Genomic DNA, 17,080 nt, shown 5'->3' with positions numbered 1-17,080 from the left:
TTTCTTTCCTCCCTCCCCTTTCCGTGGTCATTGAGGAGGCCCAAAGGGAACCCGGAAGTCGCAGCGCGCCGTCACTCTTCCCTTTTTCAAAAAACGGATCTGGGAGCTTCCTCGCTCCCGCGCGCTGCTCCGATCCTTCCCCTTCGCGGCGACAACAGCCGGAAGTGACGACACGGCGGGGCGGAAGTGACGACGGGAGGGGAAGTTTCTCCGCGAAGGAGGCGGCGGCGGCGGCGGCGGCTTCAGCCATGTCAGCGGGCGGCGCGGGGCAGCGAGAGCCTGGGGCCTCGGGCGGGTGAGGACGGCGCCCAGGGAGGCAGCGGGGGCCGAGCCCGGGCGGAGCGGCCCTGCGGAGCGCACGAGCGGGGCAGCCGGGCCTTCCGCGGACACTCCGGGAGCGGACTACAACTCCCATCAGGCGCCCCCCCCGCGACCGGGGGCCCCTTTCCCAGCGCGGCGCCGCAGCCCCGCCCCAGCCACCCCTTCGGGAGGGCTCGGGCGCCCCGCGTCCGGGCGGACTTCCATGTCAGGGCCAGGGTGCCCGATGCCTCCCTCGCTCGGGGCCAGCGCGGCGGCCTGGCGGGGCGGGGGGCGTGGGGCGAGCCCAGCCCGGGGCGGCTGAGGCCCCCCTTGGGGCCGCGTGAGCCCTCCGCCGCCACCCCAGCGGGCTTGTGCCCCCCCGGAAGGCGCGGACGGGGCCCCTCCCTCCTTTTCACAGGGGGGCTCCTCCTCCGAAACGGAACGAGGAGCCTCGCCCACAGGAACCCCTGTGGGGAAAAACCCGTGTGGGGCATCTAAGAAGCCCATATGGGGGTCTCTTACATAGAGAACATGTTTCTTACTGCCTCTGAGAGACCTAGAGCGGGGTTCCTCACCCTCAGCGGCTTTAAGATGGGTGGACTTCAACTCCCAGAATTCCCCAGCCGGCTGGCTGGCTGGGGAATTCTGGGAGTTGAAGTCCACCCATCTTAAAGCCGCTGAGGGTGAGGAACCCTGACCCAGAGAACATGTTCCTCAGAAACATGTAAGAAACCCAGGTAGGAAAAGAGATGGGGGGGAAGAAACACCTTTGCAATTGCGTTACCCTGACGGAGTTCCTCTCAGAGATTGAGCGGGGAAAGGTTTTAAAAATGACTTTATTGGGCACGAGAGGAAATGGTCGTGAGGGGGACCAACTCCATGGAGACCCCACCTTTTTCTAATTTTCAGTCGGACTTGAGTGGGGACTGCAAGGGGGCGGATTTTCTTCACGGGATGGCGAGGAGGAGGGTTTGGGGCTCTTCTGGGCTGCCTCTTCGGGGGGCCCTGCTGGCTGTGGGGGGAGATGGGCGGCGCCCCCCCCCCCCCCGGCCCATGACTTCAGCTCTTTCTCCTCAGGGCTTTGTCAGCCCGAGGTTGGGAGTGACTTTGGCTCTTTTTTTCCTTCCTCCTCTGGGCTGTGTTTGCCTCAAAGCCACCTCTTTCCCCACAACTTCGGCTCTCTCAGGCCTCTTGAGGTGGGCTGGGCTCCATCTCTTGCCTCAGGGTTGCCCTGCCCTGGCCTGCCCTGCCCTGCCCTGCCCTGCCCAGCTTCTGCTCCTGGCGGACCCCCAGCTGGCCCCCTAAGGTGACTTCAGCTCCAGAGCGGCCCCTTCGGCTCGCCCTCCTGCGGCTCCAGGCGACTTCAGCTCTCTTTGCCTCAGGAGCCGCCTCTCCCTTCCAGGCCTCCTGCTCTGCTTCCAGGTGCCTCTTGCTCCGGGCTCCTGAGGCAGGCAGTGGCTTTAGCTCTTTCCGCCTCAGGAGCCGCAGCTTCCTTCCGCCTCCTCTCCTGGCCTTTCCCGCCTCTTCCCTTCCAAGTCTTCTGCTGTCCTCCTGGCAGCCTTTCCTCTTCCAAGCTATCCCTCGCCGTCTCTCTGGGCAATCTGGCCAACTCCCTCACTGTGGCCCTTTTCATACTCATACGGGCTGTCAGCTGACTGGTGGAGCACCTTAGGGGCCCGGCTTTTGATCCGCCCTTAGTCCAGTCGACTCATTGGCTCTTCAGCCCCCCTGAAAACCAGCTGCACTTTCTGTTTCCTGTGATAATTTCTCATGAGCCGAAAATGGAGAATTTGTAAGCGGCGGGTGGGGAGGGCAGGGGAATCAGACATTGCCACTTGCTACTTGAATTGCTTGGCCCCTGGGCACCAACCGGTTTGTCTGCTGAGTCGGCCTTCCACTGACCTCAGAACAAAAAATGGTTGGGAAGCAAGCGTTAACTCTAAATGCTAAGACAAACTGTCAGTCTAGCTGAATTAATCGATTCTGATTGATCCTAAATAGGGACGACAACTGTAAAGTGTTCCAGAATGTCAGAAGGGGAAGGATGATTTGAGAAGCAGGCCCAGCTGACAGAAGGAATTGGAAAAAATAATTTTTTCCCCTGATTTCCAGGCGCCGGAGCAAATGGGACCAGCCTGGGCCTTCTCCAGCTCTTTTCCTCCTCCCTGCTACCACCCCTGTGGTCGGCCGCCCCGTCCAGGGCAGCGGAGACGGGATGTCCGGCTCTGAAGGCTCCGCGGCTCCTTTAGGAGCCCTTGATGCTGCGGCAGCCGTGGCAGCAAAAATCAACGCCATGTTAATGGCAAAAGGGAAGCTGAAGCCAACCACGAATTCAGCGGACAAGGTTAGCGGCTGCTGGGGCAGAGATGGAGTTTGCACTTGATTGCCTGCATATTTATTTACTTGTGGCTCGACTTCATTCCTGCTCCTTCGTGTATGTTCTCAGTTCCCAAATATCGTGCCCAAATGGCCTGTGCTGCCTTGGGCGGGCTTCCTTCCTTCCTTCCTTCCTTCCTTCCTTCCTTCCTTCCTTCCTTCCTTCCTTCCTTCCTTCCTTCCTTCCTTCCTTCCTTCCCCTTCATCCCCCCTCCCTCTTCTTTGCTTCCCTCCCTCCCTCCCTCCCTCTTTCTTTCTTTCTTTCTTTCTTTCTTTCTTTCTTTCCTTCCTTCCTTCCTTCCTTCCTTCCTTCCTTCCTTCCTTCCTTCCTTCCATCCATCCATCCATCCATCCATCCATCCTTAGGTGAAACATCAAATCTAGATACTGGCAATGCCAGAGCAATTTTTGACACTGAGCACACGTAGGATACTTTGGCCAACTCCAAAATCAGGGCTCGAAAAAAACGAAAACCGCTCTGCTTGCCTTCACTTTTGTCCTCCCCAAAGGAGGAGCGTCTTCTGTCCCCTTGTGCCGAGCAGAAAAAGAACATCGGATTGGCCGGCTGGGCTCCAGCTGTGTGATTTTCACTTTTTTTTGTTTTTTATCCTCCTCCCTTCTGATCTTTGGCAGCTTCAGGCTCCGGGGAAAGGTCCGGCCACGAACAAAAGCAAAGACGACCTTGTGGTGGCTGAAGTGGAAATAAACGACGTGCCGCTCACGTGCCGGAATCTCCTAACAAGAGGACAGACGCAGGATGAGGTCTGGCGCCTCATTTCATTTGGCCCCTGGAGTGGCTTAACGGCTTTTATTTTTTCTAAACACACGTTGCGGTTTCATAGGAACCGTTCTTCCAGCTACTGTTAAACTGTCGGTAGGCCTGCATGTTAGGCAAAATAACCCTAGCAGTGGAAGAAATTGTGCCTTGTTTCCCTCCGCTGTCCCTAACTTTCCAGTGGTTGAGTCCTTAGTCATCTTCGATCATTATCTTGTATTGATTTTATTGTAATTTTTCTTGTTTGAATGTTGTCAGCTGTCCAGAGCCATGGAGAGTTGGGCAACCTACAAGTTGAATAAAGGATTATTATTGTCTTCCTGTTTTCCTGCGTTAAAGCCACCGTGGGGCAACTGAGGTGTTGTTGAACTACAGCTCCCATCATCCATCAGCATTGGCCAGATGGGCTGGAAGCTGTAAGACAGAGCTCCAGTTGCTCCCCTTTCACTTCTGCATCTGCACTGAAGACTTTCTTATCCTTTTTCCCATGTTACGATAGACTAGACCAGCATTTCTCAACCTGGGCCGCTTGAAGATGTGTGGACTTCAACTCCCAGAATTCCCCAGCCAGCATTTAGAATTCTGGGAGTTGAAGTCCACACATCTTCAGCCTGCGAAGGTTGAGAAACACTGGATTAGGTAGTATTACTATTTTTCATTTTGATGGGGAAGTTTCCTAGGGATTCCCACTTATCTTCCTAAGAAGCATCGTGAGAATCAACATTGAAAGTTGTAGCTCATTTGGTGAAATCTTGGAAGACAGCTACAATTTTGGGGTTTGCTAGAAACGCCTCCCTGGCGTCTGTGGGAAAGAGGACTTCACCATGAACTGGAGTTTGGGGCTTCAGCTGAGCTTTTCTTAATATGGCTTAATCATCATTTCTCTCTCCCTCTTTCTCCCCCTCCTCACGTCTGCAGATAAGTAAGCTGAGCGGGGCGGCCGTTTCCACTCGAGGGAGGTACATGACCGCGGAAGAAAAAATAAAAGTCGGCCCTGGGTGCGTATTCATCTTTTACTCTCTGCTTAATTTCCAAACGGGTTTCAGAGAAGAATTGCTATATCCGAAAAGCTGATCGTGGGATTGCCATCCTGAGTTTCCATCCAAAATTCTTTCCTTTTTTTTTTTTTTTTTTAAACCGGTGAGGTTAATGTCTCAAGTGTTCGTCTTGGTTTCAGGTTTTTTTTAAAAACTGAAAGGCACATTCCATTTTTTTTTCTTCCAGGGATCGTCCGCTGTACTTGCACGTCCAAGGACAGACGAGAGAATTGGTGGACCGTAAGTCGATTCTGTTTGGATTCCTTGGGCAGGAATCAGAACGTGCGATTTTGATTCATCAGAGGGGCGGAGCACAAAATTGAATTCATATCCACAGTCGAAGGCTAGCATTTGGCTGCCTGTGTTTATTTCAGTTTTTAAAAGATATTGTGAAATAACAGCTAAAAGATAGGAAGAGGTACAACGAAAAACGTAACGGTGGTAATAAAATCAGAAGAGAAGGTACAGAATGGTGATTAAATGAGTGACATTTGAAGGAACTAAAAATACATCCATACAGTGTTAATAGAGAACTCACTCAGTTCTTTAAGATATTATTAAATCTAGCCAAATAGGCCATCTGTTGCTCCATTTTCTCAGTTTTGATACAGTACGTTATTTCAATATGACAATATTTATATAACGTACTTAGATTCTTAATATTCTATTCTGTAGATACCTTGGAGTATCGAATATATAGATCAGAGCAAGAAAAAGTGTATATTCTATCCATATTAATCGCAGCTTCAGATGCTAACGTTACAAACGTTACGATTCATTGACTTTTTCGTCAAAATGAAACGCCCCCTTGAAAATGAAATAAAAACAGGAGGGAAGAGCGTACATCAAAGTCTTTGTTTTTATAGTAAAGAATTCGGTCTGAAGCGAAACTGCTTGACTCTGTTGGTTTTTCACTGACAGGAGCCGTCAACCGAATCAAAGAGATCATCACCAACGGCGTTGTCAAAGCAGCCACTGGGTCCAGCCCCACCTTCAACGGGGCGACGGTGACCGTCTACCACCAGCCTGCACCCATCACTCCCTTGCCCCCAGCTGTTGGGCAGAAGCCACCCTTCCAGTCTGGGGGAGTAAGTATTGCCGGAGAAGGAAAGGGTTTGGGTTATGAATTAGGAAAGGGTTAGGATTATGAATTTTTCCAGCCATTCCCCACTGAGCAGACCTGCTTCGTTTTAATTTTGATCTCTGCTTTGCGGGGCTTGCCATCTTAGGCAAAGCTGGCCATCGGGGCAGAGTTGGGGGTCGTTGGGTTGCTAACTCCAAATGTGCAGGGCAGAGATTTCTTTTCTCTTTTTTCTGGGGGGGACATGTGTTTTCTTAACCCTCCTTTTTTTTTCCTCCCTCCCTCCCTCCCCCCCCTCTCTCTCTTTCTTCCATCCTTGAACAATGTTAAGCCAACTTTCTGGGCTTCCCACCGCAAGATTCAAGGAATCAAAATGTAGCGGTGTTGTCAGAGTTTGGGGGGCTGGAAGAAATGCTTTTAAGGGGCTCTGTTTGGCTCTTGGACCACAGGTTGCCCACCCAGTCAGTGACCTGTGTCCGTTCGATCTGAGCCCTCTTGCTAGAGGATTAAGAAGGCCTGGCCTGTTGAGCAGGGCTAGGCTGATACCATCCTCTTAAAGAAATGCAATGGAGAGAGGGGTCCAGCTTACAGAGAGCAGAGACCTCACTGCGCCATTCAACAATACCTCCTGCTTTTCCTTCAAGAGAAATCACCCACCAGCCCCAGAGGAGACCCTCTGGTGTGGTGGACGGCCCAACATCCTGTGCATTTTTGATTCCTCCCCGTTCAGAACAAGGGAAGATTGAAACCAAAAATGGAAAGTATTCTAGGGAATCTCTTGAGGTGGGAGAGAAGGGCCGTATCATTCATCCCTCTTCTCTGCGATTCTCTTGGGGAATGAGAGACCAACATGGTCTATGGGATCTTCAACACACACTTAACCTTGTTGCTGGATGAACCCGTTGCCTGCGTTCGTTAAATCCCAAATGAACCTAAACCAATCCGGTCTGAGTTAAGGGTGTGAACGCGGCCCCTGACTCCTCAGCTACACAAAACTGGGTTTGCAGAATCTGCCAAGGCCCCCCATGGAAAAAAATAGACAGAAAAGAAAACAAATGAGTTGGGAATGTGTTGTGAGAATCCAGTCTCCCTGGGTGACGTTGGGGATGCCTGTCTTCGCAGATGCACTATGTCCAAGACAAGCTGTTTGTGGGCTTGGAACATGCCGTCCCCACCTTCAACGTTAAGGAGAAGGTTGAAGGCCCGGGGTGCTCGTATTTGCAGCACATCCAGATAGAAACGGGTGCCAAGGTGTTCCTCCGGGGGAAGGGCTCGGGCTGCATCGAACCTGCCTCCGGTCGAGAAGCGTTTGAACCAATGTACATTTACATCAGGTGAGCAAACAATGCTGTCGGGAATCTGCCGGAATCTCATTTAGATCGACAGTGCTACCCTGAGAACGGCGCTGCGGCGCTAAGTCGATCACCTTCTTCAGAGGAACGTTAAAACCTTTGCATTGATGTGCGGGTTTGTGCATTGCGTCCCATTATGGGTCGGCTTCCTCAGATTTGGTTTTGCCCTGGGCGTGAACGTGGCCCTTTTTGTGGAGTATAGCTAACCATTTTGCGCCTTGGCTTAGCGTAATGTATGTACCAGGCCACAGGCTTGGCGCATCATGGTTTGGGCACGGCACCGTAGAAGGGACCAGCGAAAGCAGTTCGTAAACCCAGTTAAGAACGCTGGGTGCTTGGCGGTAAAGAATGGCTGTTCCCAATGGACAACCCCAGGGGTAGAGAAGCCAGCACCTCTAAAACATCCTAACCTGGGCGATTCCGAGGTGTGTGGACTTCCGCTCCCAGAATGCTTTTCAGTGATCATACTGGCCGCAGAATCCAGGGAGTGGAAGTCCATACGTGTGGAAGCTACCGAGGTTGGGAAACGCTGCTGTCGAAAAAGTAATAATAATGTTGGGAACTTGGTGGGCACCAAGCACGGCATTCTTGGGCAGTGTTTTTCAACCTTGGCAGCTTGAAGAGGTGTGGACTTCAATTCCCAGAATTCCCCAGCCAGCCATGCTGGCTGGGGAATTCTGGGAGTTGAAGTCCACACCTCTTCAAGTTGCCACGTTGAGAAACACTGTTCTAGGGCGTTGGTACCTACATGCCCCAAGGTGTTTCCTCTCAAGTTCAAATTGCTGGGGGCCCATATGGAATTACTTCTTCATACCTTATGCTGAATATACACGTTTCTCTTCCAGCCACCCCAAGCCGGAAGGCCTCGCAGCAGCGAAAAAGCTTTGTGAGAACTTACTACAGACTGTAAGTTAGCTGTTTGTTTTTGTCCTGCTTGGCCCAAATGGCATTGCGCTTAACTACCCTCCCTCTTCCCTTGCAAATCCCATCGAAAGTGGTCCCTTCTCCCCAAAAAGAGATTGGTGGTGACCTTGTTTGAAGCCTACAGGGAGAGAGAAGATGGTCAGAAGGGAATTTCTGGAAAGTTGCCGAGGGGAGCACAGATGTCTCTCTCCATGTTTATAATGGTTTCAGATCAGCATCTCCCTCAATGTCCCATCTATCTACCTACTTAGCTAACTCCTATCCACGTGTCTACCCACTTACTCATTTGTGTGTTCATCCGTCCGTCCGTCCGTCCATCCATCCATCCATCCATCCATATATATTTATAAACCCCAAACTAATCTTAAGGAATCAAGGAATGGTTCAAAACATCAGCATAAAAGAAACTGAGGTGGCCCCCAAGATGACATCTTCCAAATATTTTAGAGCTATAGCTCCTAGACTTCCCAACCAGCGTGTTAGTCATCTTGAATTATAGGAGCTGTCACCCCAGTCATCTGGAAAGCACTGGATTAGGAAAGGCCATTTTAGTGAATCCCTCCCCTCCGAAGGCCAAGTCAATATAAGACAAGGTCCAGGATGGATTGGAAAATGTAGTAATTCCATGCTTAGGGAATTGGAACAGCTGCCACCAGACTGGGAACATTTAAGAAAGTCTCTGATGAAGGCAGTGGGTTAGTTCATAGGATCCTAATGGCGGAATCTGTTGCTTTCCTTCAAGGTTCATGCAGAATACTCGCGGTTTGTGAACCAGATTACCACCACCATGCCGTTAACAGGTCTGTCTTGAAAAGACCAGCTGTTCAACAATTTCAGGTTCCTGGCTGGGGGTGGGTTGGTCCCAGAAGCACTGTGGAAAAGGTTTCTTTTTAAACGGCACCAAACAGTGATTGATCCAGTGGTTAACATGAAAAATCAAGATGCTTAAGTGGGGAGACGAGAAACTACACAAGAGAGAAGCCAAGCTAACCCACATAGACATATTTCTGGGAGAACATAGACATGCTTTCTAACCTGAAGGCACTTTGTATAGACGAGGGATAAACTCCTCCTCTCCACCCCTCAAAGCTCCCGAGATTGTTCTGTTGAAATTCAGGGAGAGAACAGCCATGTTTTGCCAGCGGGGTTTTGCGTGGGTGTGAATAGTGACTCGCTTCTGATCCCCGTGCTCAACTTTAAGCTGTTCTCCCACAGGCTAACGTTTGGCCGTTCTTTGAGGTTTTGGAAGGTCTTAAGAAGGGGATTGGGAACTCGAGTCTTTGGATACAGAGTTGACAGACTCTCCGACCGTTTGATCCAGTTCCTCCCAGCCGTCGCGCTCTGCTTCTGAGTGCACAGCCATGCAGAAGAACATTTTGCAAAGCAGATGGTTTTCTCGGGGCGGTCTTTCTCAGTTTTGCCTCTTGCGTGCCTAGAGCCAGCCAGACCCCCAAAGTGGAATCACTGAGCTGGGGTAGAAAGCCAGGAAGAGGGTCTTAATGGAGATGTAGGAACCGTTCCCTAGGCAAAAGCATTTTTTAAGTCCAGAACATCCGGATTATATTTGGAAGTGGATCCAACAGACCCCTCTTTGATTCACTGGAGTGTAAGAAGGGAGAGGAGCGCAGTCAGACTTGCAAGATTTTATTTATTTTATCTATCATATTTATATAGCCACCCATCTCACACAAGGTGACTCTGGGTGGCGTAAAACAGTTAAAAAAAAACACCTAAAAACAATTACACAGAAAAAAACTGTAAAAACACACAAAATAGGAGGGGATAAAATAAATAAGGGTGCCATTGTAAAATCTCCCAATGAAGTATAGAACTGTACTTCACTGAGACAGGCCACAACCACAGAACCACAAATTCTGTGGTGGTAGCCTGTCTCAATGAAGTATAGTTCTAGGCTTCCCGTGGAGTTGATTTCCTCGCTGGCCAGCCCAGCACAAAGGCGAGGACGCTACGCCATTTCTTCTCTGGAATCTTGAGGTTTTGAAAACCTGAGAGGTCCATCTCTTCCTCTTTTCAGTTGGATTCACTCAGCGGCCAACCTTTACCGTTCCTGCTTTTCTCTTTTCTCATCAGGCTTCGCGCAGCCGGCAACCATCGCGACTGTTCCTCCCCAGCCGCCGTATTACCCGCCCAACGGCTTCCAGGCCAGCTACCCCGTGGCTCCGCCCCCTCAGCAGCCAGGCCAGCCTCCTTATGTGGTGCCGGGCATCGGACCTCCGGCCGTCCCAATGGCGCCGGGCGTGTTGGCCCTCCCCACCAGCGTCCCACCCGTGCCAACCCAGTACCCAATTACACAAGTCCAGCCTGCTGCTACCGCCAGCCAGGTAAGACCATCCATCGCGTGCTCTGAAACTAATAATTATTTGCATTTCCCCTTTGATGGTAACTGGGAGCCTGGGCAATTGCTGAACCCCTTGAAGTGGAGAACGATAGGATTCGAGAGGCGTAGGAGAATTTAGCCCACCTTCTTTGCTTGCAATGGCATGTTCCTAGCACAGCCAAGCTAAAACCCTTCCGTGTGCGTCTTGCAGCCAAGGCTGCAATCCTCAGATTGTTCCCCTCCATCTTACATTCGCAAATTGTGTGTGGGGGGGTCTCTTTCCAGACTCCGCTAAGCACTCCTTTTTTGCCTGCTGCTCCTGGAAAGACGAACCTGCCAAGTGGGACGCAGCCCCCCGTACAGCCCCCACCTCAGCCAGGCCAGAAGAGACGATTCACCGAGGAGCTACCGGATGAGCACGAATCCGGACTCTTGGGCTACCAGGTGCAGTAAGCCACAATCATTTTTTTACCTCCTCCCCAGTCCAGTTTTACCTTGCGGTCAAAGTGATTGTAGGCTGACCTCTGGAGCTGTCATTCCTTCAAGGCCGTCAAAACGTTACCTGGGCCAAATGTTTCCCTGTAGGTGCCAGTTCTGCAGAAGAAGTGACCATAAGATGGGTAGCGTTGGGCTGGAGGTCACTCTGTGCCTTCTCCAGACTGGGGAGGATGGTCTTTGCTTGACCCGTTTGGAGTTTGTTGGGCTGCAAGAGTGAACGTGGCCGGTTGAAAAACACCCAGGGGAGAGGTTGCATCTCCAGATGAAAAACTAAGATTTGCGAGAGGCAGATATTTGCAGCTTTCATCTCTCTGAAGCCGAGAGCCGTACCTGAGATGCGCAGCCAAAGCTTTGAGTTTCAAACCAAGGGTTAGGTAGCGGGCGATTTGAATTTGGGTGAGAAGAAGGAATCTGGAGTGGGAGTTTTAAGTATTCTTTTTGAACATGAGCAGATTTAAAATCTGCACGCAAGATTGCCTTTTAAACTTGATGATCAATCTTTGCCTTCAAAGGGGTTGATCTAGTTTAGAATAAATCACAATATAAAACAGGAAGGGAAGCCCTCTGGATTGCCTCATCGCTTGCCACGTTAATAAAAGTTGCCGGGTGTTGTAACTCACAGCAACTTGAATTTCTCATCTGGGGCATGAAAGCTACAGAAACACCCCCCCCCCCCATCCTCTGCATGTTGCCAAAAGGGGTAATAAGATAAGATTGCTCTAAGCAATCTGAAGTTGCATATTCTTAATTTAAGGAAAAGATCCAGCTTGCTTTCCAATGCCGAAGTTTCTCTTTCAAACGGACTACAACAACATAAAAAAAACGGGGCTGATAAAGCCTTGAGAGTTTGCTTAATGAAGATTCTCCTAACCTTTTTAGAAAAGACCACAATGAGGTATTTGTAAGGTTAGGTCATGTATGTGTTGCACTGAGCTCCCACTTAACTATTTAACTATTGTTATCCGGAGCTGCGATTCAGTGGATCCTTCCCGTATTGGAAAAACTAAATCTCACATTTAGTTCCAGCTGTTCTTTCCATGCACAATGCTCAACCTGACGGTTTGGAAAGTCACTGCCAACCAGGTTAGATAAAACCAGACTAAGATACTGTGGCCTACGGACACCTTCTGCCTTTGCACGCCTAGTAACATAGAAACATCAGCCTGAAAGGAGGCAGAGCGAAAAAGAAAGAAAGAAAGAAAAAAACACCCTTTACAATAGACTCACTTGACTGATCACCTGGCGGAGCATTCTTATTCACCCTAGATGACCAGGGTGTTACCATGCCTCTTTCAAGGCTGGCGCCTCAAAAAGAAACGACAACTCCTCTGTTGGAAAAGTGCAGTTTTTTTAAAAGCCACATGATTCGATGCCTTCTTATTAAGAAGGGCTTTGTAATATTCCATACATCTTTAATTAAATTGAAATACAAGCTCCACTATAGCATGGGGGGGGTCAAGGTGGCTCCAGTTTTAACTCACCTGCGAACTGTCTTGAGATCTTCTTAAGCTGCAAAATTGCTCTGCCTTAGGCTTCTGAACCGCAGAATAGAAATAAATTGTCTAGTTTACGGCAGGGTTCCTCAACCTTGGCCACTTTAAGAGGGGTGGACTTCAACTCCCAGAATTCCCCAGCCAGCCTGGCTGGCTGGGGAATTCTGGGAGTTGAAGTCCACCCGTCTTAAAGCGGCCAAGGTTGAGGAACCCTGGTTTACGGGGTTTTTGAAAGAATTATTCCTGAGCCTTGTTTGCTCCTGGCCAGATTTAGTGTCAGTAGCTACAGCGTTTCCAAAGTCCTGTGCAAAAGAACTCGAATTCCAAAGCTGTAGCATGCTGGCCCTATTCTTATTTAAGGAAAACAAAAAAAAAAGTGGGGCCTCCTGAGAAGTTTTTTTTTTTTTTCATTTAAGGAGCTAATAGCTCACGTCGCTGTTTTAGATTTGCTAATGCCGCTGTGTTTTTCTGCTCATAGCATGGACCCATTCATATGACTAATTTAGGTACAGGCTTCTGCAGTCCGACTGAAATGGACGGAACAGGTTCGAAGCCAGCAGGTTCCTCAGGAAAGGAGAGAGAGAGGGACAGGTAAGCGGGTGTTTGGCCAGCCAGGCCAGGAGAAAAATGGGTCTGCTTGGAGGGAGGCTTTGCTGGCGCAGCCCAGTTGGCTTGAAAGAGGGTCTTCGACAAAGTGGGGAAGGAAGGGTCAAGCGACTGCTGGTTTTTGGTCACTGCTGGTGGGCTGGGTTTGGAACGGGATCTGTCTCGAAATTCTGGATGTTAGGATTCCCCCCAGATAACTGGGTGATCCTTCTTGGAATCAGAATGGTGGGTAGCTCAGCTCTTCAGTCAGGCCCAACATAGTTGCCCTCCTTCATTCCTTTTCAGCAGTTTCTTGGATATGTGTTTCCATTGGGTGAAGAAAGATTTAGAATGGGACAATAGTCAGTAGTGAACAGGTCAGTAGTGAACAGGTTAAGCAGTAGAGCAAGAAAGCTAGTTGCCTTACTGAAACACATGTTATCACCCTGACTGCCTTTTCTAGCATCTCTCGCAGCTAGATGAACCACCCTCCCTCCCTTTCCATCTCCCTCCCTCCCTCCCTCCCTCCCTCCCTCCCTCCCTCCCTCCCTCCCTCCTTTCTTTTCCTTTCTGGGCCTTTTATGCCCCCATGTAGCGTTTTTAGTCCATTTCAGTCAAAAAGAAACATTGACAGAAAAAGCTAAAATCCCCTTTGTTTTGAGTGCTGTCCTTTGTTCCCCTAACATCAACGTGGTGCCCTCCAGAGCCTTGACCTAACCGCCCATCATCTACCCTTAGGGGATGATGGGACTTGAGGTCCGTCCATTTGGCAGGGGCCAAGCCTGGTGTAGACTGAACTTAAGGAGGGAACTGCTTCCAGTTCCTTCTGCATCTTAGCATTCCCCCTTTACGGAGGTGGTCATCCCAGAGAATCACCTAGGGAAATGGGGTGGTTCGTGAGCTTCAAGCTTCTCCAGATTTCGCTGCTTGCCTTTTCCACTGTTTCGTTTCAACGGGAGGAGCCTATGCTCTTGTTGCTGCCGAAACAGCCTTGCCAACGGCTCGGCCGGCCGTGTTGGGCAGTGCTTGATCCAGCCCCGTTTGAATTGGGCTTTGACAACCGAATGCAGGATTTTTGAGTTAGGAGAGGGGTGGCCTGCTGTCAAAAACAGAAGCCTCTGTCCTGGAGATACAATCTTGGTCTCCTCCCCTTCTTCTTCCCACGTCGGCTGGCCCGCTTTGCAGTGGGGGTGGGAAGATTCCTCAGGACCGGTGTTGCCCTCGGAGCCCCGGAAACGCCCTTCTCAAGTGCCGTCTTTCTGTCTGCGTGTCTCCAAACAGGCAACTGATGCCACCGCCGGCGTTACCAGTGACCGGGATGAAACCGGAGTCTGATGACAGGAACGGGTCCTTGGGGGGCAGCAACGGTGAGCGTGCGCGGCCGAGAGGCTCGGCTTGTGTTGGCCTTCTGTCCTGCAGTGGCTCCTGGGGGCCTGCTCTGGCTGGCACCGCCTCCCGGCCCTAAGCCACGAGGCGCCTCCAGCTTCTCGCTCTGATGTAGCGGCCCGTCCGGGAAGATCTCTGTTCGGTTTAGTGCCTTAGCTTCCGCCGAAGCCCAGAGCGGAAGCTAGGTTGTATTTGCCATCTCTTTCAAGATTAGCAACACACATACACACGCTTACACACTTACACTTCCTTCCAGGAAAGGATCCCTCAGCTCTGTGTAAGACATCTCTCTCATTCACCTAAATGCCCAACTGCAGAATGTACCACGACTGCCATCGAATCGCCCAGTTCCCATTTCTCTCCTCTCCCCCTGCTGTCATGATTCCACGGCCTCCCCATCTTACAGCCACGAGGACGCCCTTCATTTTTTCTCAGAAAGCCGCGCTGGCCCCTCGTCGGGCAACACCAGGAAGCCCAGCTCAAGGCTGGAAGGCGGTGACCTCCATGTTTTGAGGCCGGGCGTTGAGCCAGAGCCAAATCAAAGAGACTGCCCCGAAGCCTTGCACGGCTGGAGCCCTCCAGATGTGCAGACCTCCACTCCCCAGTTTCCCTAGCTGCCGTTAGCTGATCCCTCCCTTTTTAGCTGAGGAGTATCAAGAAGGCCGTAGAGGTGGGATCTCTGGTGCTTTAAGCTCCGGTTCTCCTGGTGGACTTCTTGGAACAGGACAGAATGAGAGGTCATCTCCTCTTTCCCCCACTAGCTAAGCCTCCTCTTCCTCCAACGCCGATGTTGGGATCCAGTCGCTGTTCCTCCATTCCAAGTATCCGCCTCGTGGTGCCTCCCTCGCTTCAGGAGCCTTCAAGAACCGAGCGAGCCCTCCTGGTCCCACAAGCCAGGGCGGAATCCACCCCTTAGCGTTGCTCCTTTTGGATCCCTAGGATTCAGTCAGGGTTTGGCTCCCGAGAGGTTTCTGGCGGGCAGGCGTTCTCTTTTTCGAAACGTTTTGGGCAAAGGATGGTAGCTGGCTTCTTCCTTTTGACATATATTCTTGAACGGGGAGTTCACCACCGCCCGGCCTTGCTAACGTTACCTTTTTTCTTCTTTTTTTGTGTCTTTCTTTTTTTTCTCTCTTCTCTGTTCTCTTACATGGTTCTGACGGATCATAACACACCGTTGGCGGACGCTGTGTCGCTCGACCACCAAACCTGGGGGTGACCGTTGGTTCGGGGACTTCAAAACGGTGTCCAACTAACGTGTTTTTTTGGCTCTCATTGAAATTAACACATTTGGGGGAATTGTTTTACCTTTCTCTTCCCTTTTTTTTCCCCCTCTTTTGGGGTGGGATGGGGGCGTGGTGTCCTTCCCCCCCCCTCCTTTTCGTTCTTCTTTAGATCATCCAGCGAAGAAGATGAAAACCGGCGAGAAGGAATTCGGACTGGTGGCCTATGCCGGTGACTCCTCGGACGAAGAGGAAGACCACGGGGGTCTTAAAAATGCAAGTAACTACTCACAAACGTGGAGATTAGGGTACCAATATCCTTCCTCGCAGCAGCGGGCGAAGCAACAGATGCCATTTTGGATGGCACCTTAGATCCCTCCCGTCGGTCATCCGTCTCAAGCAATAACGCATGTATTCGATCAAACAGTCTTTGCAACATGGACCTCGCCTCTGCTCTCTGCACATGCTTTTGAGACGCAGTACGCCTCTTTCGTGGCCGGGCTGTTTTCCTCCCCCCCCTCGCTACGTCTGCGGTAGGGAGCGACTTTAAAATCGCCGGCTTCTTGGAACACAATTGCCGATATCCGTGTTTGTGTGATCCTTGGAAGGAATGTCCTTGTCTTGGCGTTTCCTCCTCCACCTTCTTGGGCATCTCTCGGGGCCGTCGGAAGAGGCGCCCGCCAGCTCGCCGCACCACTTAACCAGCTGACGTTCCATGTTTCTTCCTCTCTGGAAAAGGAGAGTTTTTCAGTTGCGCGTAAGATGAATCCTTGGCTGGATAACCTCGACTCTAGACTCGCCTCTTTTAGAACGTGTTTCTTTGTTCCACCTCAGCATCCTTTTATTTTTTTTTTTAACTTTGGAAAATGCAGCTTTCCTAGCTGTAGGCACTGTTGGCTTCCGTTGGAGTTCTTTGGGCTGGCTGAATAAAATCTTCACTTTCTTGGCCTTTCTCCATCGTACCAAGCCACCTTAGGCAGGGAACAACACCCGTGGCTTCCCAACACGGGCGATTCAGACAATTCAGATGTAGAATTGCCCTCTGTGTTTTTCATCCTGGCACCCGCCATCAGCATGGAGTTAATTTTGGCATGGTTACAATCTCCTTTCTGTTCCAAAATGCAAGTGGCACAACCAACTTTGTTTCATGGTGGTTCCCCCCCCCTTTTTTTTTTAAACGTATCTTCGGGAATTGGTATAATGCTGTCCTAGCCGAAGAGATAAAATTCTTAAGATTGTTTTTATAGTGGTTCAAAACTAACTGGTTTTCGCCCGGACGTGCGGGGCTGCTATGTGGCAAACATGTTTTTTTGCACGATGGAATACGCAGCCTTGGGAGTGGGGACCACGGAAACTCAACTTTTGCTGTGTGTTCAAACCACAAAGGAATATTTAAAGTAATTTGGATCAAGTGTCAGGTTTTTTTTTTTTCCAAAAAACGATCTGGCAGGTTTGCTTGGCCTGAAACCAACCAACCTCCCCCCAAATGCACCCTGTTCTCTGATTTTCTACATGTTGTAAATAAATTGAACCATAATTTCACGATAAATGTACAAATGTTCTACTCCCTTCTTGCCTGTTTTCTTTTAAGGCAGCCTTGCGAATGTGAGCTCGAGTTTCTAGCGAGCCGTAGCTTCGCCCCGGCTTTGTCATTGTGGGTTTAATCGTAGTTTGTTTGGGGAAGATTTTGTGGGGGAGAGGCTGGCTGAGGAACT

General features: G+C 50.5%; 1 protein-coding gene and 1 non-coding gene across 6 annotated transcripts; both read left to right on the top strand.

Annotated features, from left to right (window-relative positions):
- The first annotated feature begins 147 nt into the window (after positions 1-147).
- Positions 148-16,933, top strand: KHDC4 (KH domain containing 4, pre-mRNA splicing factor). 5 transcript variants are annotated; one of them, XR_015795537.1, is made up of 14 exons: positions 148-295; positions 2,413-2,644; positions 3,310-3,438; positions 4,370-4,449; positions 4,676-4,728; positions 5,410-5,576; positions 6,692-6,903; positions 7,767-7,827; positions 8,588-8,645; positions 9,937-10,187; positions 10,469-10,627; positions 12,681-12,765; positions 14,041-14,126; positions 15,538-15,600. XR_015795537.1 is itself a non-coding variant. In XM_088137305.1 (14 exons), exons 1-14 carry the CDS (start codon positions 249-251, stop codon positions 15,735-15,737), a joined length of 1,839 nt encoding a protein of 612 aa, XP_087993431.1. In that variant the 5' UTR covers positions 148-248; the 3' UTR covers positions 15,738-16,933. The 5 variants fall into 5 exon arrangements, 3 of the variants coding, with proteins under 3 accessions (XP_087993431.1, XP_087993430.1, XP_087993432.1); XR_015795538.1 differs by having other exon boundaries at positions 15,547-15,565; XM_088137305.1 differs by having other exon boundaries at positions 12,653-12,765; positions 15,547-16,933.
- Positions 6,067-6,193, top strand: LOC112540408 (small Cajal body-specific RNA 4). Its single transcript, XR_003084489.1, has one exon.
- Positions 16,934-17,080: the final 147 nt, after the last annotated feature.

Source organism: Python bivittatus, unplaced genomic scaffold (genome assembly GCF_059951505.1).
Source record: "Python bivittatus isolate LINGU-HERP-01145 unplaced genomic scaffold, Pbiv_v1 ctg000180_np1212, whole genome shotgun sequence".
Classification (NCBI taxonomy): Eukaryota; Metazoa; Chordata; class Lepidosauria; order Squamata; family Pythonidae; genus Python; species Python bivittatus.
The sequence above is the reverse complement of the archived record's forward strand: the minus strand, read 5'-3'. Positions and strand labels throughout refer to the sequence as shown.

What these genes read in the sequence shown, in the direction of transcription:
- KHDC4 (XM_088137304.1), top strand. Translation starts at nt 249, where the DNA reads ATGTCAGCGGGCGGCGCGGGGCAGCGAGAGCCTGGGGCCTCGGGCGG. An exon ending in AAAATAAAAGTCGGCCCTGG is followed by an intron (nt 4,450 to 4,675) that starts GTGCGTATTCAT and finishes TTTTTCTTCCAG; the next exon opens with GGATCGTCCGCTGTACTTGC. An exon ending in GTCCTTGGGGGGCAGCAACG is followed by an intron (nt 14,127 to 15,537) that starts GTGAGCGTGCGC and finishes GTTCTTCTTTAG; the next exon opens with ATCATCCAGCGAAGAAGATG.